The 27824-nt window shown below is 38.3% G+C and overlaps 1 protein-coding gene and 1 pseudogene across 5 annotated transcripts; both read right to left on the reverse strand.

Moving 5' to 3' along the window:
* Window positions 1-27808, reverse strand: TMEM59 (transmembrane protein 59). 4 transcript variants are annotated; one of them, XM_082688533.1, is made up of 9 exons: window positions 27267-27540; window positions 23860-23892; window positions 22746-22851; window positions 20439-20533; window positions 17850-18002; window positions 16008-16089; window positions 15107-15191; window positions 11448-11556; window positions 1-643 (listed from the first exon to the last, which is right to left on the reverse strand). In XM_082688533.1, the coding sequence occupies exons 1-9, from the start codon at window positions 27453-27455 to the stop codon at window positions 488-490; spliced, it is 1008 nt and encodes a 335-aa protein (XP_082544659.1). In that variant the 5' UTR covers window positions 27456-27540; the 3' UTR covers window positions 1-487. The 4 variants fall into 4 exon arrangements, with proteins under 4 accessions (XP_082544659.1, XP_082544660.1, XP_082544662.1 ...); XM_082688534.1 differs by having other exon boundaries at window positions 15107-15188; window positions 27267-27538; XM_082688536.1 differs by lacking the exon at window positions 23860-23892 and having other exon boundaries at window positions 15107-15188; window positions 27267-27808.
* Window positions 4888-11302, reverse strand: LOC309842476 (heat shock protein HSP 90-beta pseudogene; annotated as a pseudogene). The gene is made up of 2 exons: window positions 11213-11302; window positions 4888-6537 (listed from the first exon to the last, which is right to left on the reverse strand). The product of its transcript is annotated as a heat shock protein HSP 90-beta pseudogene (transcript).
* Window positions 27809-27824: the final 16 nt, after the last annotated feature.

Here is a 27824-nt window from a genome sequence, read left to right on the forward strand (position 1 = left end):
TTATTCAAATAAAATTTTAATGATTTCAGTCAATACAACTGAAAGTGTAGTGTCATTAAAGGGCATTTCCTGCTAAATTTCAAAATACACATTGTGGGCCATTTCTGAGCAAAAGCATCAAATCCTATCGAGTATTGAGTTTATTAATTAAGGTGACAGACAGTATTATGGCAGGAGGTGGGGAAGAGCAATGATCAGCTCACAGAATTTGGCTAAGAAAGAAAACAAACAAAAGCAATGTAAATAATAAAACAGCTACAGATATTAGTAAAATAAAAATGCAATCCCAAATATCCGTCTCTTAAATTACTAGAAAAGAAATTACAGATAAAGTTATAGCAAATACAGTCTTCACAGATTTGGGTAACTTTATTTGCATTTTATAGTGATTTTTTAAGACCTATCCAATGAAACCATCTTTAGAAGCTCTATGAGGAATGAAAATTTAGATGTCTATTACCCTTACTTTAAAAAAAGAAAAAAAAGCTTAAATTTCTGAATGAGCAAGATTCACTTTTGTAGGTAGAGGCCCTGCTTCTTCGTGGTCTTCAGCTTTAGATCTAACAACCACAAGAGAAGAAGACGGGTATCTGTTTAGCTTTTGTTCATTCACAAATTCCAAGTCACCATAAATACTCAGCTTCTGCAAAAGAAAATCAATGCACATTAACAATTTGAATAGTTAAGAACCTCTATGTGTATGTCTTCAAATAACAATTTAATCTACAGGTATTTGGTAAAACAAAAACAAAAACTCTATACAGACATTTCAAGAATGAAGAATACTTTTACTCAGTGTTACTGATACATGATTCAGCTCCCAACGGATGGCCAAAGAAAACTTTTCCACATGTCCCAACTTAAAATACTTAGAAATATAATAACTAAGTATCAAGAATGCTCAGGTTTAAATGGAGTTAGTGTGGGCCAACCAAGAACACTGATGCTGGATGTTTGATGTGTTAGGTGATCAATTCCTTTAAGATCCTTAGCTCTCTGAACAAGTGATCAAATGATTTGGGCTAAGTTTTGACTTAACACACTGGAAAAAGATATTTCAAAAGGCTATGAGTAGAACAAAAAATATACATGAAACACTTCAACAACAGATATAAGTCTCTTCATAAATACATAAAAGCTCCTCAAATTATTTCTATCATATCTAAGAAAATACTACAACAGAAGGATGAAAACATAAAACAGAATCAAGGTAAATAGCATAAAACTTCCTCGAGTATAACAGTAATGTCTAACATCTTTTGAAAGTAGGTCTACTTGGATTAGGTCTATCTCCCAAAGGCCAAAAAGCAAAGTGAAAAGTTTTTACTAGGGAATAGGTAGATTTTATTAACTCACAAAGCAACAAATCTCTGAATCTATCAATTAAAAACTGAAGTGCTGACATGATTGACAGAGGCAAAAACTACCTAGAAGTACTTGATATTGGAAAAGTATTTTTTCAAAGATGCTGAATAAAGAGCACTTTCAAGAGATTAAGTATCTACCAGTACCACTACATGCTACAACACAGATGAACCCTCACCACATCATATGAAGTACAAAGGGTCATGAGAGACCACATTTTGGGTATCTTTGGCTCAGGGTGGTAGTGGTGGTCCTTGGGAGGCAGTGGGAGTGACTACGACTGAGTACGAGCTTTCTTTTTGGTGTAAAGAAAATGTTCTAAAAGTGCTTGTCGTGATGGATGCTGACTCAAACACGTTTCAGATGTGGTCTGCTGCCAATTTTTCTTTTCTTTTTTTTTTTTTTTTAAGATTTTATTTATTTATTTGTCAGAGACAGACAGAGGGAGAGAGAGCGAGTGAGCACAGGCAGACAGAGAGGCAGGCAGAGGCAGAGGGAGAGCCGATCAAGGAGCCCGATGCGGGACTCGATTCCAGAACCCTGGGATCATGACCTGAGCTGAAGGCAGCTGCTTAACCAACTGAGCCACCCAGGCGTCCCTGCTGCCAATTTTTCAAGCCAACAACTATTCTGCAACGAAGAGGCAGCCCAGTACCTTATACTTTCCCAGTAAGGGAATATCTTTCAGACAAATTCAGCGGTTGATGGATTGGACATAAATCTGATATAACGTGGCCTCCTTAAAACTCAGAATTAGCATGTGATCATTTGCTCTGGGACAATGGGCAAGAAAAACTTTCAGAAATTTACCTAAAAGCATTTAAAGACCTTTGAACGGCAACCGGGAACTGTTGTATAATTTCAAACACTGACATGGAAGAAGCTATCTAGAGCAGGAAGAAAGTGTAAAATGTGTGCAGAGAAATGAATGGGAGCATTTGGATAATCTGTAGTATGTATACCGATTTTGTGTCTATTCTGTATTCTCAAATTACCAATTAATAACAAGGGTACAACAGAGATTTTCAATAAAATTAACTTTGTAAGTTACCACCCAAGCATCCTTTATGAAAAAAATTATTTAAGAAAGTGCTCCAGCAAAAGTAGTTCAAGAAAGCAAAACACACAGAATACAAGAAACAGAAGCAGCTGAGATGACTTAGAAAATGGGAAAAAGGCTAGCAACAAAAGAAAAAAGATTCCATTAAGCAGAGATAGTTGCAAGATTCTCTTGTGAAAATTTTAAGTAATTCAGGATCTATTTGCTTGAATGTGACTCTATTCATCACTGTATCTGGTTCTGTTTTGAATATTTACATAATCATAATGCTGTAAATGCTGGTTATTGGCTTTTAATTATTCAAGTCAACCTGTAGCAAAGCACTGAATTATGTATACAGAAGAACTAACATCTGCATTTTATTGTCAAGGGTCATAATAACTAATGAAAATTAAGATCAAAAGTATGAGAAGAGGGAAGGAAAGGAAGTAATAAGGAGTCAATTGAAATTTATAAAGTGATCACTAAAAGTCTACAAAATTTACATTATAAAAACCAGAATGTGCAGAGATGAAGGTGATGTGGGAAACAGTATGAGCGAACCAAGCTCCTCATCCTTCAGTAGGAAGACCTTAGATAATGTCTAAAGTTGATAAAACAAAAAACAGAAGATAAAATTACAATGTGGTAATTAGAAAAATTGCTTAAACTACTAACTGGTTTACCTGAGAAGTGAAGAAAAAGAAGACAATTAAGGAACATGTGTTACTTTTATTTTTTAAAGATTATTTATTTATTTGACAGAGAGAGAGCAACAGCAAGAGAGGGAACACAAGCAGGGGGAGTGGGAGAGGGAGAAGCAGGCTTCCTGCTGAGCAGGGAGCCTGATGAGGGGCTTGATCCCAGGATCCTAGGATTGTTGCCTGAGCCAAAGGCAGATGCTTAACGACTGAGCCACTCAGGTACCCCACACGTATTACTTTTAAAAGTTAAAAAATTAGTAAATATGTATTTGGGCTTTAAGCCTAGTTCTGCCACTAACCAGTTAAATGATCTTCGATAAGCTGCTTAAATCTCTAAAACTCAGTTTCTTAACAGAATTTGGATTTGAAAACCGTGGAAAGTATGTTGTTTTCTAATTTTCTGACTCTTTTAGCAGACTTAACACTTCTGAACAGCAAGGTTCTTGGTCTTTTTTTTTTTTAAGACAAAGAAAATAATGCTTATTACAATTTAAGACATATTCACCCTACTTCCTGAGTCTTGGGAACCTTTGTCATTTCACTTTGTTCCACCTTGATCATCATATTCTCAATTTTATCTCTTGTCCCTGAACACAGCCTGGCACATAGTAAGTTATTCACATATGTGACCATCAGTTCTATTCAACGTATGGGATTTACTAATGTGAATGTTATTAGGAACCTTCCAAAACCCTTCTTTTTTATTTGTATAAAACTGCATCTTCTTTATTTCACATACTTTAATTCCGAACAAAATGAATAAAAACCCCACAATACACATCCAAACCCAATGTCAGATGTTCAAGGCCCTTGTGTCCTGACTTAGAAAGACAGAAGGAAAAAACCCACTTGGAATCAGCAGAGGGAACCAGGTGGGCCAGGGCCACCGAAGGCCACTGGGGAAGCCATGGGGACACTATACAGAAGGCACAAGGTCTGTAGGTAGAAACTCCTAATCTACTTATTTCACAAGAAAGGTATCCTCATCACCCTCAAGTGGGAGGATCTTATCAGGAAGAGCAGTGCTGGGCTTCTGTGCTGTCACTTCATCTGTATCAATGCCCAAGGCCTAATTTGACTATGAGGCAGATGCCGCTGGAGTAGGTCTGGGGATCCTCAAGTGAGAAGTCAGAAGAGAGAAGTGTAGTTTCAAACACCAGCATCACCAGGTCCTTGACAACCTCATCATTCTTGTTGACCTCTGCCTTCTGCTGCCGTGTCTCCACAATGGGGCGGGCAAGGGTGAGCTCCAGGGGCTTTCTGGCCATCCTGCAGCTCATTGTCGAGTTATCCCAAAGTGCCTGGGCTTTCCCAATCTCCTGTGTTAGCTGTCCAAGGTTAGGTGCTAGTTAGTGCAGCAGGGTGAAGACCTAAGTCCACTGGAAATTGTCACCTTTTTTTTTTTTTTAAAGATTTATTTATTTGATAGAGAGAGAGAGAGAGAGAGAGAGAGAGAATTCTCAAGCAAACTCCCTTACGCAGGCTCAATCCCAGTACCCTGAGGCCATGATCTGAGCCAAAATCAAGAGTTGGATGATTAACTGACTGAGCCACCCAGGTGCCCAGAAATTGTCACCTTCTTATCTAAGATTTCTTTCATGTATTTGCAGATATTTTCATACTTGGCATTGCTCTCCTCCATTTTCTTCTTTTCGTCTTCATTCTTAGGTAGCTCCACGCTCTCCCATCTAACAGAGACCAGACTCTTCACATCGAACTCCTTGAGATGCTACATGCAGTACCCGTCAATAGGGCTAGGTCCTCTAAACTACCCTGAAGCCCTGCTTCTGCATCTGGTCATCAAGAACAGAGGTGACGGGCACCTGGGTGGTTCAATGGGTTAAAGCCTCTGCCTTCAGCTCAGGTCATGGTCCTAGGGTCCTGGGATTGAGCCCTGCATCGGGCTCTCTGCTCGACGGGGAGCCTGCTTCCTCCTCTCTCTCTGCCTATCTCCTCTGCCTACTTGTAATCTCTGTCTGTCAAATAAATAAATAAAAATCTTAAAAAAAGAAAAAAGAACAGAGGTAACAACGCGCTCCTTGCTCCCACCAGTGACGTAACAGATGGACTTCTGGGTCTCCTTCATGAGAGACAAGTCCTCTCCTCTCCTCTCTGACATAAAGGAGATGTGACAGTGCAGCAACTCAGAGAGGTGTTGCCAGTTAGTCAAGTCCTCATGGGTTCCAAGCTTTTAAATTTTTAGAGATTGCCTCATATAATTTTTTATATAGTTCTTGTCTTCTGCCAGCTCAAAGAGCTCAAGGTACATGCTCACAGTATTTTTGCAAATGACCTTAGAGATTTTGCTCTGTTGCAGTGTTTCTCAGGCAATGTCCAGGGGTAGATCCTCAGAGTCAATGACAGCCATGGAAGAAGCTGAGATACTTTCATGTCAGCTCATCACAGCTATCCATGATGAACACACAGCATACTGAGTTTGATACTGTTCTTTTTATTCTTGTTCTCAAAATCAAAAGGAGCCCAAGAGGGAATGAATAGCAATGCTCTAAATTCCAACTCACCTTCTAGAGATAAGTGCTTGACTACCAAGTGGTCTTCCCAGTTATTGGTAAGACTCTTGTAGAACTCTCCATATTATTCCTGGGTGATGTCATCGGAGTCTCTGGTCCAAATGGGCCTAGTCTTGTTCAGTTCTTCCTGATAAATACATTTCTCCTTTATCTTCTTTCTTCTCTTTTTGTTGTCCTTCCTTCTATCATCCTCCTCATCTGAGCCCACATATTCTGTCTTGGGTTTCTCATTATCTTTCTCTTCTTCTTTCTCACCTTTCTCTTCCTCTGACTTATCAATGATTTCTTTCTCTTATTCTTTCTCCAAATAAAGGGTGATGGGATAACCTATGAACTGTGAGTGCTTCTTGACCACTTCTCCCAAGTACTCTTGAAGGTGGAGGACCACTTGGGCAGCCCAGCCAATGGGCTCACCATGGCCCACATGCATAGTGCAGGAGCCCCAGCAGAAGACTCCCAGGCATACTGCTCATTATCACCATGCTTTGTGATCACAGTCACTTTTTCTGCCACCAGGGAGGTAGAATAACAGCCAACACCAAACTGTCCGGTCACGGAGAGGTCTGCACCAGCCTAAAGAGACTCCATAAATGTTTTAATTCCTGACTTGGCAACGGTTCCCAAATTATTTTCATCCCAAATTTTCATCCCAAATTACTTATGAGGTCATCTTTGGTTATGTAAAGGACTGTATCGACCAGAGTCAGGGAGTACTCCTAGGGGTTGGGAATATCAGTGTTCAGTTTTTAACACTGTCCAACTTGGAAGGGTCTGTCAGGCTCTGATAGAGAATCTTGTCTAAGACATCAGAAGAATTACTGATCAATTCCCAAAGGAAAACTTCCTTGTTGGAACAGAAGGCATTGGTGACAAGAAATATAAACTGGACAATTTCTGCCTAGAAGGTAAGTCTCCACTTCCTGCTCTCTCCATGGTGCACTTGCTCAGGCACTGCGAGGGAGAGGAGCTGCAGCCACTAGAGACCAGGGTGGGCAGGGACTATGTCCAGCTCATGCTGAAACCAGGCTGCACGGGAGTTGCTCAAGAGAACTAAAACCCTTTTTAACTGACCACGTGAAATCAGAGGCTCACGATCTTGATAAATAAGAAAAAAAGAAGCACAGATGATGAGATAACACCGAGGAAGCATCTATATCATCGCCTGTTACAATAGCATATTCTGCCTCATCTTCAGGAAGAAATATCCAATATGGCTGCATCCTGTTCTCACATGTCAAGTCTGAGCTGCCCGATGAAGACTATTACGAATCACAACTCTTTATCCTAAATAGATAGCTCAAGAAGACCAAGTGTCATTTCATAAAGCTTCAAAAATGACATCAAAAAGTCATTTTGATGAAAAAGTACAGAAAAGAGAATAAGCCTTTATAAGTCAAGTCACTCGAAAATGAAACTGTTTTAAAATCAGCCAAAGAGGGGCGCCTGGGTGGCTCAGGGGGTTAAAGTCTCTGCCTTTGGCTTGGGTCATGATCCTGGAGTCCTGGGATTGAGCCCTGCGCTGGGCTCTCTGCTAGGTGGGGAGCCTGCTTCCTCCTCTCTCTCTGCCTGCCTCTCTGCCTACTTCTGATCTCTATCTGGCAGGTGAGTAAATAAAATCTTAAAAAAAAAAAGAAAGAAAGAAAAAAGACTATAAAATCAGCCAAAGAGATGAAATTCTTTGCCACCTTTTCCTGGTCATTACAATCAAATGATATATGGTGAGTACTTACTATGTGCAAAAAGCAGGCTAAAAGGAATTATTACAGAGCTTTCCTAAATAAGAAAAACAAAGCTGCTCATATGTTTATAGGATCACACTCTGGATCTTTATCACCACCATTTTAAACTTTGTAGTGACTGGAAAAGAAACTTGTTCTATTTCATGTTTGAGCTCCCAAATACCAGATCAGTACTGAAGAGACACACATTCTCTCAGCAGGCTCATGATTTCCTACAAACACACAGGATCATATATGTAAGTAATGTAACAAAATATAAATAACATTGCTCACACCTGAATCATACCTGTTAAAACTTAAAATGAAGTCTCATGTTACTAAGGAAAGAGGTAAAAAATAATTTATGTTTCAATGATAAAATCAATGAAAATGTTTTACGAAAGTGAAAAATAGGTGGATTTTAGCCAAGAAAACTGCATAGCTTTTGCAATGCTAAGTTTTCAGCTATTTTTACAGTAAATAGAGGAAAAAAGTACCAGGGACAGAGTATTTATACTGCAATATATTTTGAAACAAAATATTAGTATGTATTAAAATTATTTATGCTGAAAAAAAATACACTAAAATGGAAACACTACTCAGTTGGTTAAGCATCCAAGACTCTTGGTTTTGGCTCAGGTCATGATCTCTCAGTTGTGGGATTGAGCCTCGTGTAGGGCTCTGCACTCAACAGGAGTCTACCTCAGATTCTCTCTCCTTCTCTCTCCCTTCATTCTCTCTCTCTCGAATAAATAAAATCTTAAAAAAAAAAAAAAAACAATGGAAATACTATAATAGTTCTGGATGATGAGTGATTTTTTTTCTTTATGTGTACTTTAAGTGTACTTCTACAGTAAGTACACAGAATTTTTATAATTAAAAAACAGCAGTTGAAACAACATTATTACCCAGCAAGAGGGGGTTTCACATAGAAAATAAAGCCTAAAAGCAGTGAATCTAAGGGGCTGTTTTCCATACATTTTCCCAGAAAACATATCTCCTTAGAAAAGTACAGGCCTTTTGAGGATGCAGCCATAATTTTGATTATTAAGGATATGTAGCAGAGTTCTAGAGAGGGGCAAGATATCTAGGGGAGATATCTTGGGGAAATATAACAGCTGCCATCAGGACACCGTGTATAGTGCTGATGCTTTAAGTTTTATGATCACAGGCTCTAAGCTATATGTGGGAACAGTGAGGTGTTTCCCCAAAGAACTTAAAAAATAGGAGATAATTTCTCATGGAAGTAAACCTATACAATCAAAATAAAATTTAGAGCAGTGACAACATCTGAAGGAAGAGAAAATCAAGAATCATCTGAAAGGAAGGGAAAGATCCCCAGGTCTGTAAGATATAACCAAACCACAATGAGAAGAGGTCATTTCCATTAAGTTGAGTAAGGAGATAAGAGAGGAAAAACCATGAAATGCCCATAACTGTTTGGATAAGAGAAATTTGAGGACCCTGGCTCAAAACATGAACCACATGGTCCAGCTGGTATCTATCTTCCTAGTGTCAAAGAGGGCACATAGGAGATCAGCTCCTGAATGAAATACATAATCAACTCTCCTATTTAGGATTTCAAGCTAATTAAAGAGACGTCAGCATACTACTGGCTTTGGAGTGAGAATACCTAGGTAAGTGATACTGGGGCAATTGTACACCCTCTTTTGTAGATTTCGTATCTGGAAAATGGGGATAATAACAGAGCCATCTCACAAGTTACTGAAAGGACTGAATGTGCTAATCAGGTAAAACACTCAGAACAGTGCCTGGGAGAAAGTGCTTGACATCAATCAGTTGGCCTGGGGACCAGGATTCAGGTTGTGGTGGATCGACGTAAATTCCACCTGAGGCCGGTCAGCCAGTCTTTCCTGACAATAACTGGACCAATCTCTATAGAGTCTTTCTTTGACAAGGGGGTACCTGGGGTGTAAGGAAAAGGAACTGTGCTGATACAAAAAGGAAGGAATGAAGTACCACAGGATGGGTGGGGGTCAATAAGGCTTTATTAATATGAGGATATAGAGAGCACAGGGCAGCTCTCTATAAAAGGAAGTAACAGGCAAAGACATGCCCATGTAAGATAAGTAATTTTAGTTTTATCAGGAACAACAAAAAATATAGGTATCAAAACTAAACAAGAACACAAGTAGATAATGCAGCAAGAGTCTGTTATCTGTATATTCATATCATAAATAGATGAATTCTATAGAAATTTACTTATTCTCTAATACTTCTCACAATTCAAAGTTCTTCCCAATCCTGTCTAACTTTATCCATTTGATTTCCTAATGAAGTTCTTCTCATCAATTCCTTACAGTCCTTCCTTGATAGCTTATTCTTTTTTTTTTTCCCCCAAGAAGAGAGTAAAAGAGAGCACAGGCATGGAGGGGAGTCAGGAAGAACAGAGGGAGAGAATCTTTTTAAAATATATTTTATTTATTTATTTGACAGAGATCACAAGTAGGCAGAGAGGCAGGCAGAGAGAGAGAAGGAAGCAGGCTCCCCGCAGAGCAGAGAGCCCGATGCGGGGCTCGATCCCAGGACCCTGGGATCATGACTCGAGCCAAAGGCAGAGGCTTTAACCCACTGAGCCACCCAGGTGCCCCAGAGGGAGAGAATCTTAAGCAGGCTCCACATCCAGCACGGAGTCTGACTTAGGGCTCGATCTCATGACCCCAAGATCATGACCTGAGCTGAAATCAAGAGTTGGAAGCTTAACCGACTGAGCCACCCAGGCGCCCCACCTGATAGCTTATTCTTGTCTATAATTGGGAAAATTATCCACTCTCCTCTCTCTGCTATTCCATGCCTTACTACCCATTTTTCGAAATTCAGAGCAAGACCCTCATTATCCAAAAGCCCTTCCTGATAATCTCAGCACACAGACTCTGCTTTCCTTAATACTTTATGCATTTATTATTTGTGCCACCTTATCAGCCACAGGAAAGAGTATAGAGGAAAAGGACAGGAGTTGCAAGTCAAAAGACATGAGCTGAATTCCAGTCTCAATACTTTCACAGCTGTGCAAAGCCAGGAAGTCACCTGGATGAAGTAAGCCTATTTACTCATCTCTAAAGTGAATGACAAAACCTGCTCTAGAGTATTGCTGGATATGGAAGATACATGAAAATATTTTATAAAGTTTAAAGAACTCTATAAATGTTAGTGACCAACGTTATCCTGTTCCAGTTTCTAGCTGCTTAGATCACATAGCATCTTAATAAAAAACATGAAATATATTATCATAATCATTACCCATATGTAAACTTTACTTTATGAGACTTTACTTTACTTTAAAAAGCTATCTTTAAACCCTATGAAGATAAGACTATTGTTCAAGCACCATGCTAGGCACATGCTAACTGTTAGTAGATTCTATTTTAATTTCTTTCCTTTCTTCTTTTAAATATTTTCCCATTACACTTTGGAAGCACAAGAAAACAAAAGTTTATTTCAGTTGGATTTGATGTCCATACACATTATTATCCTCTATTTAGTTACACAAATAACTTTCTTTTCTTGAAAGCTAAGCTGAGTCACCAAATTATAGCCTTTTCCCAACACAAAAATCCTTTACATGGTTAGGTTTCTTGGGCCAGTTAAATTTTAATTACCAAAGGAAGTCACAAGAGTTTTCCATCTCTCTTGGAGTTAGATATCAGCACATATTAACTCAAAAATCAAATACTCCAGCCTTGTTGCTCCTAAAGCAGCAATTACTCCTTGACATTTGTGGCAATTAATTTAAAATTCTAAGTAGTTTTACAAGTCTTTCTTCTCACAGATCACTTTAGAAACTGGTGTCAACAGGTTCTTTTCAGGCTCAGAAAACCAGCGAGTGAGAAACACCTTACTCAAACCAGCCAACATATTCGGCACTCCGGTAGTTAGTGTCACAGAAAACTGGTGACAGTCATTCTCATTCTGCAAACCTGCCATTTTCCATGTGTGATTAAAACCACCTAATTTTCTCTCATTCCATTAGTAGAGAGGCCTTGTTTTTCCAGTTAACAAATTAGGCATTTAAAATGGCAAATCACACAGTTCAGTGTTCAAATGGCCAAAGGGCTTGGGTTAAATTTACCTCAGAGGGAACATACTGCTCCACAGCCGTAGCAACGGTCGCACAACAGATCCAGAGCAATACCATCACCGAGAGGACAAGAGTCGTGGTTAAAATCCACCCAGAGTTACTGAAAAATAGGTAGTCATGTTAAAGTTTCGTAATATAAAACAACAAATTCTTAATAATGAAAGTCATCAACCTTATGCATTTACTTTAATAACACAAATAAACCTTCACGTGTACTACCTTTAAAGCTATTTTAAAAACTTACTCAGAGAAGGAAATATCATAATAGCTTTTATATTAGGGTCTTCCATTTCTCAAGTTTCTGTAACATGGCTATCACTTCTATAATTTAAAAAAAATCAGATATACTGGCTTTTTGCTAAATATGTAAAAGTAAAGCAAATTATTGTCAGTTATTTTTTAATTACTAAATGAGATAATGTAAATCAAATGTCCTATAAATTGTATGCTGCTATTCATATGTCATACATATTTTGCAAGGCACTATAGTGAAACTTGCTTTAAGAAAAACCAGTATTTCAAAGATTTAAGGTATAGAACAGATACATTATGAAATGATCATTTATTTTATAAAAGGATTCACAACAGGCTTCTAGAAGTTAGCTTCCCCAGAATACTTCAAACAACTAATATGCTAAGATTTACTTACATTTCAATTTATAAGAGCACAACTATTATGAGGCATTCTGTACCCATTCTAGCATATCTTAGTAAAGAAATAGTTATATTTTTCTTACATTTAAAACATCATAAAGTCAGTGTCAACAGGTTCTTTTCAGGCTCAGAAAACCAGGGAGGTTACAAGGATTAGCAACTAGAGTTTTTCCCATAATCTCCCAAAAAACCCATTTTTTGCCTAACTATAGGTTAAGATTTAAAGAATAGGAAAAAGTCAAGCTATTTTTAAATCTTTAATAGTCCAGTTCTGAAAAACTGTGGCAATTACTGCAGGTAGTCTGATTTTCACATCTGCGTTCATCCAATACTACCTCATAGAAGGTCTATACTTACCACTATAACCCACTCACTTGATGGTTTGCCAACATTTGAACATGCTAAGGAAAAGGTATGCACAGTCATTATTTGTCTCCCAGCAAAAGAGGTAGACAATGGAAAATGCACTGCATCTAAAAACAGGGAACACCTATATGATGCTTTAAGTATTCCAATTCAGAAAGAGAGCAAAAAAATATTTTTAATGAAAAAAATATATATATTTTTATATATATATATATTTATATATTCCAGCCGTAACCCAAATACTAAGGAATTTCCATGAAATAAGAAGGATATATTTGACATTTGGATTCCAGTAACAACTAGTTAAGCCAGAAAACTGGGGCTCACTTTGGAGTCCATCTGTTTCTTCCACTTCCACAACAAAACAATCCTATGGTTCTCAACTGTCTCCGTTACCTCTTGTTCCCTTTGTCCCTCACCCAGATTCATAGCTGCTTGCAAGATTCACCAAACTCTCCAACCGATCTTCTATCCTTCGCATGGACCCCTTGTCCCAATACTTAGATATGATTACTTTCCTGCTCCTATCTAGCTCCTGTCCACCTAGTTTGGTCTCTGATTCTCCTGACTCTCCATACACATTTTTATACCTCATATATTTAGTAGCAAGCCAGCATAGCTGAAAAAAAATTTAAAGAAATCTGCTACAACTGACAAAAATCTCTGGTCGTTATTTAAGACTTCCATCTATGCCCTCTGTCAATCTTCCCTTTGAAGGAATACTCTGTACTATGTATGAGAGGAATGTATGATATAGAATAATCATCTCTGCTTGTTCATGTTTTCCATGTTTGTCTCTACCATGCTAGACTTGAGAACTCCAGAGAGGCAGACACTGAACATCTTTCTTTAGGTTCCAAGTCCCTGAAACAGTTCCTGGCATATAAGAGACTCTCTGAAAAGAAGTGTAAGTGAAAAAATGAGTTGTCCTCAAATTCCACTGTGGAAGTTAAGGGTATCTCTGTAACAGCTATGTACACAATAAAAAGCACTGCAGTTAAGAGTCAAAAGACCAGATTCCACTGATTGGCTAGGTGATCTCGCATGTCACCATGAAGAACTCATGACCCTACAGGAAATAGACACCTATGGCAGAACAGGATAAGCAAAAGATGCAGCATTTAAAAAGCTAGGTTTGAACTTTGATGTAGTGGATCTATAATCTTATGGGTGGGCAATTCACTTCTGACCCACCTACTTATCACAGGGTACTTTTCTAAGAGTCAAATGAGCTCAATGAAGGGAAAAAGCATTGAAAAAAAAGTTATTTTTTGCTAAAATGTAAAATGCTATTATAATTCCTGTTTGTACACAGAAACTTCTAGGCGTTAAAGCTCTAGTTAAAAAGTTAGCTATTTCCTAAAGTAACCATTTACAAAATTACTTTTAAAATCTTAGATTTAAAAGAACATAATATAATGATAAAGTGCTAAAGGATATAAGTCAACAATAAGCTGCCAGGTAGTACAGCACTGAGAATAAACTGTAACTCAAGATTAAGTGATTACTTAGGTTTCATGAGACCATCAAACTGCCAAAAATCCTAAATACCCCAGAGAGAAAGATTATGCTGCCAAGATTTAGAAAGGAAAGGAAGGGAAAATTTAAAGTTAAACCCTCATTTTCTTACCCAGTCTTTAAAGCCTTTGTTTGGTAAAAGGAATTAATTTTGCCAAAATAATGCTGCTGACACCTGATAAAACCTGTCAAGAAACTCTTCCTTTCTTCCTTTTTTTTTTTTAAAAGATTTTTAGTTATTTGAGAAAGAGAGAGAGCACAAGTAGACGGAGCAGCAGGCAGAGGGAGAGAGGGAGAAGCAGAGTCCCTGGAAACTATTTCTAGTGTAAGAACGTACAGGAGGCAGGTGGTCTGGACTACTGCAGCATTACACCTGCGACAATGGGCCACTAGAGCACACACACTGTAAGGGCATTTGTTTACCATCCCTACTCAAACACTTGGCTTGTATCTGATGCGGTAAGGAATTATCAGTAAGTGCTGTGGGCCACTGCCTTTCTGTTCTTTTTTTTTTTTTTTTTTTGGAGGGGTGAGTAGTGGGGGGGGCGTCCATAGGAGGAGAGCTCATATCAGAACTCTTTGGAGCAGGAGAAGCATACATATTTTAATAAAACCCCCCTCACTCTCAGAAGGCTTGATATTCCTTCCTAGGAGGGTATAATGTACCCGTTACCGCTGTCATCTTTAAGGATCCCTGATACAGAGCTGACATTCCTCAGGACAGAATACAAAGCTCTCCTTAATCTATACCCCTTACCTACCCTCCCTACTCTCCCCACGAAGATTAAAAACAAAAATCCAACTCCAAAGTATTCAGACATACTTTAAAGCTTAATTTAAACAACTGAAGAAGCATATTTCTTAACATAAATCAGGGCATCTTAACAAGAATGCTTCTGTACTGTGAAAGAAACTATCTACTTGGGTTTTATTATAGTAGTATGTACTACCTTTTAAGCAAACTAAAATATACAAGTTGGTAGGAAAAATGTAAACAATTTTTTTTTGTTTTTGAGCAGCTAATATAATTTTAAAACAATAAAAAGGAATGCATCTGTCTGATACAAGCCAGATTTTATCACCTATACTTATAAATAAACAGGAATACATACAGAGACAGACATCTTAAAAAGCCATCACTTTCTCCATCTTCAAGATAGTTCCTATGTGTTTGTGAACTTCTCATTTGCAGATCTGCTGAAATAACAAGGTACAATTTATGATATCCTGTATCCCAAAAACTGGTCTCAAAACTACCCCTAGATAGATAGGCTCTACAGATACCCAGTTGCTTTTATAAGTATAATCTGATACCCTGATAAGGAATGCAAGTTCCTCTAGCATGTTAACAACCAAATAGATATTCTACCACATTATGGATTTCCTATTTTATTTTCAAATTCTTGTTGACATTGCTGCTTTCTGCTTAATAACGTTCTGTTTAATTTCAATCTAATCACAAAATAATTAGAAAGTTAATGAAATCAGTATCTAGGGTAAGGTATGAACTAGCACATTTTCAAAGGTAAGCTCAGCTTTAGATTGATGTTTTACATTCCTACAAGTTAAAATTTATTTCTAGCATGGAAGTAAAAATAGAACAAGAACTCACACTTTTGGGATAGTTTCACTATTTGGTTAGCATATCGGAAATGTGAGAATACCTCATTAGTTCATAGTCAAATATCCTTCAAAGCAAGCTACATGTTTTTAGAATATTGATTCTCAAAGCGTGGTCCCCTAACCAGTAGTATCAACAAAATCTGGAAATTGTTAGAAATGCAAATTTTCAGGTCCCATCTCAGATCCAGTAAACTGGAAACTTTGGAAGTAAGGGTCAGAAATCTGTTTTAACAAGCTCTCCAGATCCTAATACACTCTAAAGTTTGAGAACCACTGTTTAGAAATAATTTGTTCAATTTCTATTAGTGTAAGAACAATCATACAACCAATCCCAGACCACAACCAGATTTGCTCATGTTGTTATCCCAAGCTACTTGAAATGAAACTTACAGGACATTTTGCTTAGCGATGATTCTTTCAAATTTGTAGGCTCCGGCTCCAACTGTGGTGCATACTGGATTTCTGGCTTAGACTAAAATGATAATGAAAGCAATTAAGCCATTTGTACTTCTTATGCTTTTCTCAGTAACAAGTTCTATAACACATCATCTGTATAAACATTCAAATTGAGAAAAAGTAACAGAAGTCTGGTATAAAAAAAAAAAAAACACATTAGCCACAATATATTTTAATTGCACTTCCTAAACATCAGATCCAGTGCCTTGCAAAGAAACAGACAGATTTCTGGCATCGTCAAGTATTTAGTCAGTTTAACTTTCTGACAACATTAAAAAAAAAATTAAAAAACAGGGACAAATTATAACATACTGCATTAAATAGCATACCCTGCAAAAATGAATTCTAATTCTAGCAGACTGCCAAAATCTGGGGCTAAACACCTATTATCTCTATTTTTCTCATCTGAAACATTCCATTCTTCCCTAAGTATGAGTAATTCACACACTACAGCTAAATACTCCGTACTTCACATCTTCCATATAGCACAGACCCTCTGGAGCAGGGGTTTCTCCAGGCTAGTTGCACTCAAGTTAATACAAAGAGAGAAACAAAGCTAATCTCACATATAATTAGGAATAAATGAGGGGTCCACCCTGAGATTGAACTTAAGCTTTAGGCTAATTAGCTTTAGGACACAGAAATTATGAATTTAAAGAGGAAAATCCTTCTGTGTGTTACTTATTACCAAGGTATATATAGACGACCTAAGACTCAGGGTAGTACTAAGAATCACATACTTGCCTTACAGTGAGCCATTCTATTAGCAATAATAATTAAAAGGTTTACTTTAATTATTACTTAAGAGAAAGTGCCACAACATAGTTTGTGGTACATTTGAGGAATTTAACTACCAAATTAAAAGGAAGATAGCATGATAGGGTGGGATATGAGCCTGGGAATGAAAGTTACCTGAGTCTGAAGCCTAATTCTGTTACTTACTGGCAGGGTGACCTCAAAAAGTTAGACTCTTGGTTTCCTTATCAATAAAAGAGGGATAATACAACCTCAGGAGGGTGTTTGAAGATTTGAGACAAGATATGTAAACACCTAGTGCCTAAGAACCTTTAAGAAAAGAAGTTATTATCATCACATCACATGGTCAATAATGAGGTAGGAGAAAAGTTACTTCTCGAGGGGGGCAAATATGCTTTCTCAACAAGCTTTTTTTTTTTTTTAAGATTTTATTTATTTAGTCAGAGAGAGAGAGAGAGAGCGAGAGCGAGTTGAGCACAGGCAGACAGAATCAGAGGGAGAAGCAGGCTCCCCATGGAGCAAGGAGCCCGATGTGGGACTCGATCCCAGGACGCCGGGATCATGACCTGAGCCGAAGGCAGCTGCTTAACCAACTGAGCCACCCAGGCGTCCCTCTCAACAAGCTCTTATAAGAGTTATGAAGAAAAGCACTGCAAAAAAACTAAAAATTATGTCATAGAGCTCTTCCATATGTGATTTATATATTCATGTCATTATTTATAGTCAAAGTACATTCATTACTTTTATCTTTCATATTTAGAGGTTTCATTTTATCAATTTAACCACTATAAAATTTAGAAGACTCAGAGTTCTTATTAGATAAGGAAAAACAGGCTTGAGATAGGCTTCTGATGGGCAGAAGAAAGTCACACTGTGTCTTGATGCCCAATGTTTTAATGTAGGCCAAATCAGTAATTATTATTTGATGATGTATATCGCTCTATGCCAAGACATTCATTTAAGACATGTACACTTAACTATTGTCAGCATTTAAATGAATCTATGAAGTACAGTTATTACCTGGAATATAACTATTTTTCCATCATCAGCCTGAAGATAAAAAGTCCATGAAGAGGTTATAAAGCTCTGAGCAGAGTCCATCATGTCACTCCAGAAAGACCTTACCAGAGTTAAAGGGAAGAGTAGATGCATTTTTGGCATCAGAGACATGAGCTTAAAAAAAAAAAAAAAAAAAGTTAAATCATGAGAAATCTATTATTTTTATAGATTTATATTCAAGAGAGCAAACTTAATCAGCATTCCCCAAATCTTGGGAGAGGTAAAAAAGGTTAAGTGATTCTACCACAATAACTAGCATTAAACTCTTAGTTTCCTACACAAATAAACTGTGATAAAGCTTAAGATCCAGGCTACTATAATTTGCCACCAAACACATTTATAAACTACCTGTCACCTCTATCAGAATAACAAACTTTTGAATCAGATTTTGAATCTTCAAAATTGTGAAGACTCTTAAGATTTGATTAATTTAGGATTAGCAAGGCCTCAAGAGGTTGAAGGGGAGGGACAAATTATACTCTCCTCATCTTTAATGCTTTTATGTAAATATATCATGCTATAATGAACATCAGTGGAAAAGGGGAAGGAAAAAAACTCAAACAAAAAGAATATATACGTCAAATGTGAGACATCTGATAGCAGGGCAGGGTGAGGGGAGTACTTATGGGCTGAATATATATAGTAAACTACTGATTTTAACATTAATGGATATCATGTCTCCCCAATTCTGACCTTTTCATTTACTTAGCAGCAGTAGGCCTCTCTAGAGCACAAGTATGGGATACCATGTGCTGCACTATAGGGATGGCTATGGTTCTGCTATATTTCAAAAGAGAGGCATTATGGAATAAGAGTTCAGATTATAGAATCAAAATATCTATATTCATGATTCTATTTTCCCACTAAAAGCTGTGAGATTTTTCATTGATTAATTCAGCAAACAGGTATTCACTGAGATTATATATTTCAGGAGACCAGGGACCACATGTATTTTATTCATTGACATATACCTGTGTTTAATCGTGTAATCTATATAGGACAGAGGTTAAAAATAGGGTAATACGTATGTATAAAGAAAGCCACCTAACCCAAACCAGGATGAGAAGGGGTTAAGAAGGCTTCACAAAAGAAATGACACCTGCCCTGAATCAAGGGGATTCAATAGAACGATGGGGAGTAGAAGGAACAAAACCATGAAATAACTCATCATATAAAAATTAAGAACTACTCAGTATGTATACAACGAAGAGAAAAAAATGGTTCTTAAAAATTAGAAAACATGTTTAACATTACTCATAAGAAAACACAAATTTAAAATATATTAAAAGTGGAACATTGTTAGGCGAAGAAGGAAAGTGGGTATGGGTTTCTTTTTGGGGTGATAAAAATGCTTGGAATTAGATAGTGATGATGGTTGCACAGCTTTGTGAACATACTAACAACTACTGAATTGAATACTTCACAAGGGTGAATTTTATACCATGTGAATTACATCTCAATTTTAAAAATTGGTACAAATTCCAGAGAGGATAATTTTGCTCTACTTCTCAAAATTAAAATACAGATACCTCTTGCTCAGCAATTGTACTGTGATTCTACTCTATAGATATAAATGTGCAAAGTATGCAACATCACTTATAAATGAAAAAGATTAGAAACAACCAACATCTCCAAAAAAGAGACTGCTTAAGTAAATTACGATTCATCCACACAGTGGATTGTACAATGAAAAACAGAATGAATTGATATTATTTATGTATACTTGTATTTTAAAAAAGGAGTACATACATCTTTGATGTATATGCATAAAATACATCTGTCTTGGTAACCCTGGATACATTAAGAGGAAAACTGAATGGCCAGGAGATACAGGAGTAGGAGATTTTTCACTATATACTCTTTTTACCTTCTGAGTTCTATACCATGTAGCTGTACTTCCTCTACAAAAGTTAATAAATTAACAAACTTTATCCAGAATGTCTGGAGTATAGAGTATGGGGGGTGGGGAAAAGAGACGACCTAAGAGAGGTAATCAGGAGCCAGCCCATGATAAGTGGTTTGCACTTAACCCTGTATGTAATGGCGGGGCGGGGGCGCGCAGCTCCTAAAGTATATAAGAGAGGAGAATGACATGATGAGATTTCCATTTAGAAGATAAATATCTGAACACATACTGAAGGATGGACTAGAAGGGGGTGAAGTGGAAAAATAGTTTGCAAGTTTAGTAATACAGATGAGAAAGGATGATGATCTAAGTTCAGGCAACAGCAGCTGGGATGAAAAAAAAAATGACTGTCAACTACTGATTCTCTGAGCCTCAGTTTTTTCATATGCAAAATGGGGATATTATCATCACTGGACCGAGAGAAAATACGAAAGAGATTATGGAGATGAACGTAACTTTCAACAGCAAAGCATTATACAAAAGTAATTATGCAACTGACTTTTCTATCTGCAAACATTTAATTTGTTTGCTGAAAACTAATTATAAAATATAACACTAAAACAGTATCTAGTGGGCGATAAACATTTCAATACAAATCAGTGCAATTTAAGCAGGCAATTCTGAAAGGCAGTATTGTTTCGTACTTGTTCTTGTCTCAGTTCAGCGAATGGCAGCTGATTCTGGCAACCAAGATGGCAAGCATATTGCTCATCAGATTGGGAATATGCTTCTGTACATGCTGTAAGAGAAAAACAGTCAAATTACAAGGAAAAAGAGAGAGAGAGAGAGACAGAGGAGAAAGAGGGAAGGAAAGAAAAAGGGAAAGGATAGAAAAGAAGGGATTTGGCATTTTGTAAAAAAAAAAAAATTTCTTATACTTAAAAAGCATTTCATAGATATGAATTTTCAAATTCAATAATAGTAGCAAATTTATTATTTTAATAAACCTCGCATCTCCTACCTCCCACACATCAGATGTTTCCAGTATAAATCTACTGATTACACACTCAGGCTCAGGCTAGATGATGACGGTCATAATAAGGGGATCCTCATCACTAAGGTTTGCAAAGTGGAAAAAACACTGGTCTGGCATCCTGAAGTTTTGGCTTCATTCACATTTGGTTGTGTATGTGACCTGGGCTGTGCTGTTCAACCTCTTCAACTGTTGATTTCTATATGTTTAAAATGGGAATACCATGCTTCATGGAGTAGAACAAAACAATGTATTTTAGTGATTTACACCGATCTGTGACATTACCTTTAAGATTTGGATGAGAATCAAGGGTATTTGCATGCCAAAGAAAAATCCAACAAAGCAATCAGTTTTAACACCCTAAATTCTGAGAACCTGAACTTAGAAAATGTCCTTTAGCAGGATTCTAAAGTTGAAATGGGTGCACACCTTCTTCATTTAGTTCAGCAGAGCCAGTTCCTTCTTATGATATAGAACACTTTACCACTGTAACAATTTTTTCTTTTTTCTTTCCGACCCAGTCACGTATTTGTAATCTACTTCTCCAAGGTGCTAGATAATAAACTGAACAGCATTATGCACATATAAAGATGGCCAGTTACGAGACTGAGCCCTTAAAAAATAACGTCATGATATCAAGGAGACTAGATAGGAGTCCTGGCATAGTGGTGGGGACAAAGGCACCTCCTGCTATACTGAATAAGCAGCATAATGTAATGAGTGGAGAGAATTCCACTATAGTTTCTTTAAAAAGTTAAATGTCAATTTTGTCTTGATTACAGGTTTCTTTTATTAAACACATCTCTTTCACCAAAAGGTAAGAACAGTGTTTTAAGAGATGACAGACTCTGGTTACTTTTATCAGCATGACCCACAAAGAATACACTATTAAATAGTGAGTCAAAGGCCTGATTCAGTTAAAAAAAAAAAAAAACAAAAAACAAAAAACAAAAAACGCTGAGCTAAATCAACTGGCCTATGATTGAAAGGCTTAAGAAAATTATACTATCCACTGAAAAGGTAGCGATAAATTATGAGAAGGGTAATTACTACTGCATTTAAACCGAATGCCTGGTTACACAAAGGTGTCCTACCCACAGTACCAAATAAACATTGGCTCAACAAAGAGAAGCAGCCCCCACTTTTCAGAAGTTCATACCTATTTTTGCTAACCAAAAGAAATCCAAAGAGGATTCATGCTTTTATGAAAAAGAAAGCGAAAACTTTAAAGTTCAGCATTTGCTCTGCAGTGAGCCATTACAGAGGCAGCCCGCGCTCCTCAGCAGCAAGGGCAGCACCACCAAGCTTCTTCTCTGGGAACTGTGCTGGGCAGGCAAGCTACCAGAGCTTTGCCAGTGTCTGTGAGATTCTGTGTTTTATCTTGATTTACTTTGTGCCTCTTAGCAAGATGTGTCCTAAGGTACCAGAAAAGCCTAAGAAAGCTTATTTTCTGGGTCTGAGAACACTCAAAAAATTTTCCATGTAAAGTAATGGTAATTGCTTCTTTATGCTATGCCATTTTGGCTTAGGAAAGGTTTCACAGGAATGCTCTACTTTCATATAGCAGGGAAACCTATAGATGAAATTTAAAGTCCATGAAATCTGGGGTGCCTGAGTGGCTCAGTGGGTTAAAACCTCTGCCTTCAGCTCAGGTCATGATTTCAGGGTCCTGGGATTGAGCCCTGCATGGGGCTCTCTGCTCAGCAGGGAGTCTGCTTTCCCCGTCCCCTCTCTGCCTGCCTCTTTGCCTACTTGTGATTTCTGTCTGTCAAATAAATAAAATCTTAAAAAAAAAAAACAGTCCATGAAATTTCTGGCAGCAGCTGATAAAATTGTAACCTTGTAATAACTAGAGATTAGTTTAAACTAGAAATTAGTTTAAACAATATGCTTGTCATCTTATGAGGAAAATACATAAGAAGCGTGACACAACCTAAAAAACTGCAATTCTATATATACTGTTAGCATAGGATCTTACCAGATTCACATTCCATTTTGGTCCGATTTAAATCAATTCCATCATCCACAAACTGACAAATTGAAAACAGCCTGCAACCTCTCTGACATGCGTACAGCTCCTCTTCCTAGGGAGTTCAAGAAGAAGGAGGATTACCAAAAAAATAATCTTTTTCCCTTGGGGGGAAAAAAGGTCAAAAAGAAAACACAGTTAGTAGGGTTTATTATAAAATGTCCAATAAAAGTTTATAACTGAAAGCAAGAAATACGATAGGAGCCAGGTAATACCCAAGACCTTTGCCATATAAAGAGGTTTTAGTTTCTTATTTTAAAAGTGATACCCAAGAAAGAAGCTTAGTGGGAAAAGACAAAACAAAACAAAAAAACCCAAACCCTTTTCCCATATTCCAAGATTACATGTTGTGGGAAAAATTTGAAAATAAAAATAACAGTGACATAATCAGAACTTTAACAGAAGTAGAAATGAGTAAGCAAGGACCTCAGGATGAATGGCATCCCTCTGCCACATAAGTATTTATACAATTCATCTGGCTTCTCAGGAAAAAGTATCCTAACTAGCTTCACATGGCAAATAGTTCCATAAAGGCCCCACAAACTGAGGCATACATCTATAAAAATGCTTTCATGAAAGGCGTTTTTAAACTTGACTTACTTTAACTGAACACACAAACAAGAGCAACAGTGCAGTGTATGGGAAAGTCCTCTGGAATCAGCCAGACCTGGATTAAAACTGTTCTGGTGAGTGACGCTGCACAAGTGACTCTACCTATCTAAATCTCGGTTTTCTCATCGTGAAGGGGAAATAGCTATGAAGTATCTCCAAAGCCCTCAGTAATGCTAGAACATAGCTATTCCTCGTATAGTGCCTGGGACACAGATGGTGCTCAATAAATGGTAGTAGTGTTAATCACGGTAATAGATTTTTTTAAAAAACAGAAAACAACAGTTACAGGCATCATTGTCTATTTATGGGAGCTCAGGATAGGATTCTTCATTACGGGAAAATGTTAACTGCTTAATAAGACTAATAACCATGTCTTCAACAGGCTTTTGTTAGATGAAATACACAGTACTCAACACAAACCAGTACATGTGGGGGAGCCCCCTCAACTTACTGTGTGATCCACTGTGTACAAATTGGCGGGCACCTAATAAGGAGGGAAACAGCATGTGCATATACCAGTTAGCAATCCATGGAAGAGAAAGGTATGCATTTCTTTCCAGCAGAAGGATCAGTGAGATGTAGTCAGCAGCAACAGCCCATTCAGAGGAGATGGCTGCAGTCTGACATTAAACAAGTGTTATCATGAATTCTGAAGCTAGAGTGTTTTTGGACTTCAATTCTAGCTGCATTTATTGTATTTGGAGCATCACATATCTCCTTATACTGCACAGAGGAAGCTTGAGCTCATTAGTATGAGCTCTATTGCACGCCATTTCATTTTCAGGTAGGTTTTCTTTTCTTAAACCAAGCCAATAAGCCCTCCAACCCCATTTCCGAAAGAGAGTATGGCATGCTGCAAAGAGCCTAGGTCCAGGAATCAGTCCTGCTTTAAAGCTCAGCTGCACAACTTGTCCTGTACAATCTTGGCAAAGTGACAATCTCTCTCAGCCTCAGTTTCCTTGGTTGTAAGATGGGGACAATACTCTTATATCAATCTTGATTACGATAAGGATTATACACTTTATATCCACAAATGAATATTATGCTATACTATCTAATAAATAGGCATAATAATAATGTATTTAATGAGCACCCACAATGTGCCAGACAGCATGGTAACACTTGAGGTTATTATACAATGTCCAACCCAGAGTAGGGGCTCAACTGGTAGCTATTAAGAATCATATCCTTATTCCAACTAAGTGTCTCATGTACTAGATAATATTATTATTTTAAGTAAATATTTCATGCTCTATGTATCTCAAATGATTGGCAAGCTTATATTAAATGTATCTCCTCTGATTTAGAGCACAAGGAAATGGTGCTCCCCACCAAACTAAATGCCAGCTAAATAATCAGAAGGGACTTCAATAATACCATTTATAGAATATATGCATTTGCTTTCCCAGAACTGGTTTTATGTGCTAAGAGTGCCACATACTTTACCTTTAATCCTCACACGAGCTCTGTAAGGGGTGAGGTGGTGGTGTTGTTTTTTACTACAGTTGACAAAATGAAGTCTTGAGAAGTTAAGTGATCAGCAAAGATACACAGAGAGTAAAAGTGAAGCTGGGAATGGAACCCAGGCTTGTATGGTTCCAGAGCCCACACTCTTTAAAAATGACCAGGTTGGTTCTAATTAGCTTTGTTGTTAAAATAACACACGTCTCTTGTATTTGAATCCAGACAAATTATGCAATTGCGTTTTTGAGGAAAGCTAAATGGTAACTATAATGGAATTTTGAAATAACCACTTACTAACAACTATTCTACTTTCTTGCAACAAATAATTCATTCTGAAAAAGAGCCATTAAAATGAGATTTCTATCTTCCAGTTGCAAATACCAGACGAAAGGTTACTTGAGCTTGTAAATTCATCTAATTTCTTGTAACACACACTGCTTTTTCCTTACTGCAAAGCACAGTAACTTGGAGGGCCAAAAGAAATCAGTGAAATAAGTAAATTAAGTCTTTTCAACACAACTTTATTAATAGAAGGCAGCACAGTATAGCCAGTTTTAGGACTGCATTCCTACCACTCCACTACCTCTTAGTTATGTGACCTTAGGCAAGTCACTTAACCTTTCAGAGTCTCCACTGTAAAATCCTACTTTGCATGGTAGTGACAATAAGGGATAATGAGTATAAATCTCTCATCAAACTGGAGAACAGAGAGTAGACAGTTAACAAATTTTAAGTCCATCTAACATACAGGAAGCCAAATGACTTCCAAGTTCCTGGGGAGAACAGCTCTAATGAATAAGCAAAGATGACTAACAGATAGCATATCAATTGTTAAAAACTGTTAAATAGTGGATGTTTAAAAAGTGCCTGAAGTTTCCAGAAATGTTTATATTATTTAGTTATTCTCCCAGCATCCCGACTCATACTACAAGTTTGCTAGGAAAATCTCAAAAAAGGAAAAAAAACACAACCAAACACTAGAAGGAAACAAAACAAGCCTCCATTCAATGTCAGGCCAAATAAATCTTAATGAGTTTCATCATACAATCTTCTTAATGATGACAGATTTATAAGTAGAGAACACAGTAATGTGTTTAGGGCAATACACATTGATTGAAATCTGGATGTCAGAATCTCTCATTTCTTTCTCCTGATTGTTATAATTTGTGTCTGACTGAAAATTTCAGGATAATCAATATACTACACTTTTTCTTGAAAATCGATAAACCCCATGCAATGTAAAATCCTGCAGTAAACAGGCATATAGGAAGTGAAAGCATTTAGAGCTTTTCATTTCAAAGACCTGAAAACATTTGCCAATAAGGAACATCCTAAAGTTCACTGGCCTTTTCCTCGTGGTTCCATTGTAGTCTGAGAGCACAAAGAGGGCTAGTCACACGGTTAAGCCAACAGCACAGAGATGAAGGAAATACAAGGAGGAAAAGACCAGTAACAACAGCAAAAGCTCTTACCAAAAAAGCCAGTGGGGGGAAGGAAGCATATATCCAAATTACATATGGGAAAGGGTGGGGAGTCACCACACAATTTAGAATGTGGAGTAAACAGAGTTCCTAAGCTGGGGGGGAAAAAAAAAACCAAACTTGAGAAGCAGAATGGAATTAAAGGAAAGGCATCAACCGCAGGCGAATGAGAAGTGAAAGCAGGGTCACTCCCTTCGGTAAACTGGGACCCTGGCCTCCCACCGGCAGTCTCATTTCTATACCCGCGCCACTAATTCCTTCTGTCTTCTGCACTGAACGGTTAAGTTCTTTGAACGCAGAAACCTAACTGCTTCTTCTCTAAGCCACCCCAAGCCCTAGTGGCAGCGTCTCGCACACAGTAATTCAAGACAGGCGGAAAGCCCTTCCTGTGCGTCTCACAACTACTAGGTCTGACTTTAATATATTTCATACCACGGTGTAATTGTCTGCTTCTCTGACTCCCACAACAGCGTGTGCGCTCCCGGCCCAGAGAGGCGCTCGGTAAACACGGGTTATAAACTAACCTTTTGTGGGCTTGCATATTCGCTCCTACCCCCCACCATCCCTGACACCCCTCGAACGTGAAGACCCTGCATTAATCATCTATATCCTCTTCCCCATCGGAGTGCTCGTCTTCCCTGCCACCCCGCAAGCTGCCCGAGAAAATGGGTCACGTCTCGCTCATCTCTGCGTCCCCAGTCTATTATAGGGTCGATGCAGCACAAACTTCCGGTAATTACAGCACGAGAGGGGTGCTGGTAGAATTACGGAGGAAAACAGGAGCTACACAGGTGGGAGACAGCAGTTGAAGGGTGTGGATTCGACACCCAGGTTCCCAAGCCGACACAAGTGCGAGAGAGCGGAGAGATGGGCTGCCAAGGGAGGGTCGTAGCCCGGTTCGGACGGGACCTACCTTGGGGTAGGTATGCAAGGGGAAGGTCAACTGACAGGCCCGGTGACAAGACGCCGTATCACCCAAAATCGAGTCAAACGCTTCAGCCGAAGCGGTCCCCGAGCCTCCGGCAAGGGTCATGGTCAGCAGCAGCAGCGGCGGGAGCCCTAGCTGGGCCCTGACCCAGAGGCTCCCCTTCGGTGCCGCCATTTTGTTTCCCTCTGTCACAGCAGCTCAGCTTGTTGCTGTTTTCTTTTCAGGGTTTCCTCTGCCTTCCGGGGCCAGCCCCTTCCCCGCCCCTCAGGCCGCAGCTTCCGCCTCCGCCGTCTCCTCAGCTCCGCCCTGACCCGCCCAAAATTGCCGCCTCTCGCCCCACCTCCAGGTCTAAGAACTTCTCCTAGGACGGCAGGAAGAGGTGGATCCAATCATCGCGAGTATGATCCGCGGGGCACGCTGGGGCATGTAGTTCTTTGCAGGCGGGCGAAACATGGTGGGGCCGGGAAAGTCGGTCTCGGAGAACTACAGTCGCCCTGAGCGCGCCTCACCAGCTCCTTTGTAGTGCATTCTGGGGAATGTGGT

This window comes from Mustela nivalis (assembly GCF_964662115.1).
Source record: "Mustela nivalis genome assembly, chromosome: 10".
Classification (NCBI taxonomy): Eukaryota; Metazoa; Chordata; class Mammalia; order Carnivora; family Mustelidae; genus Mustela; species Mustela nivalis.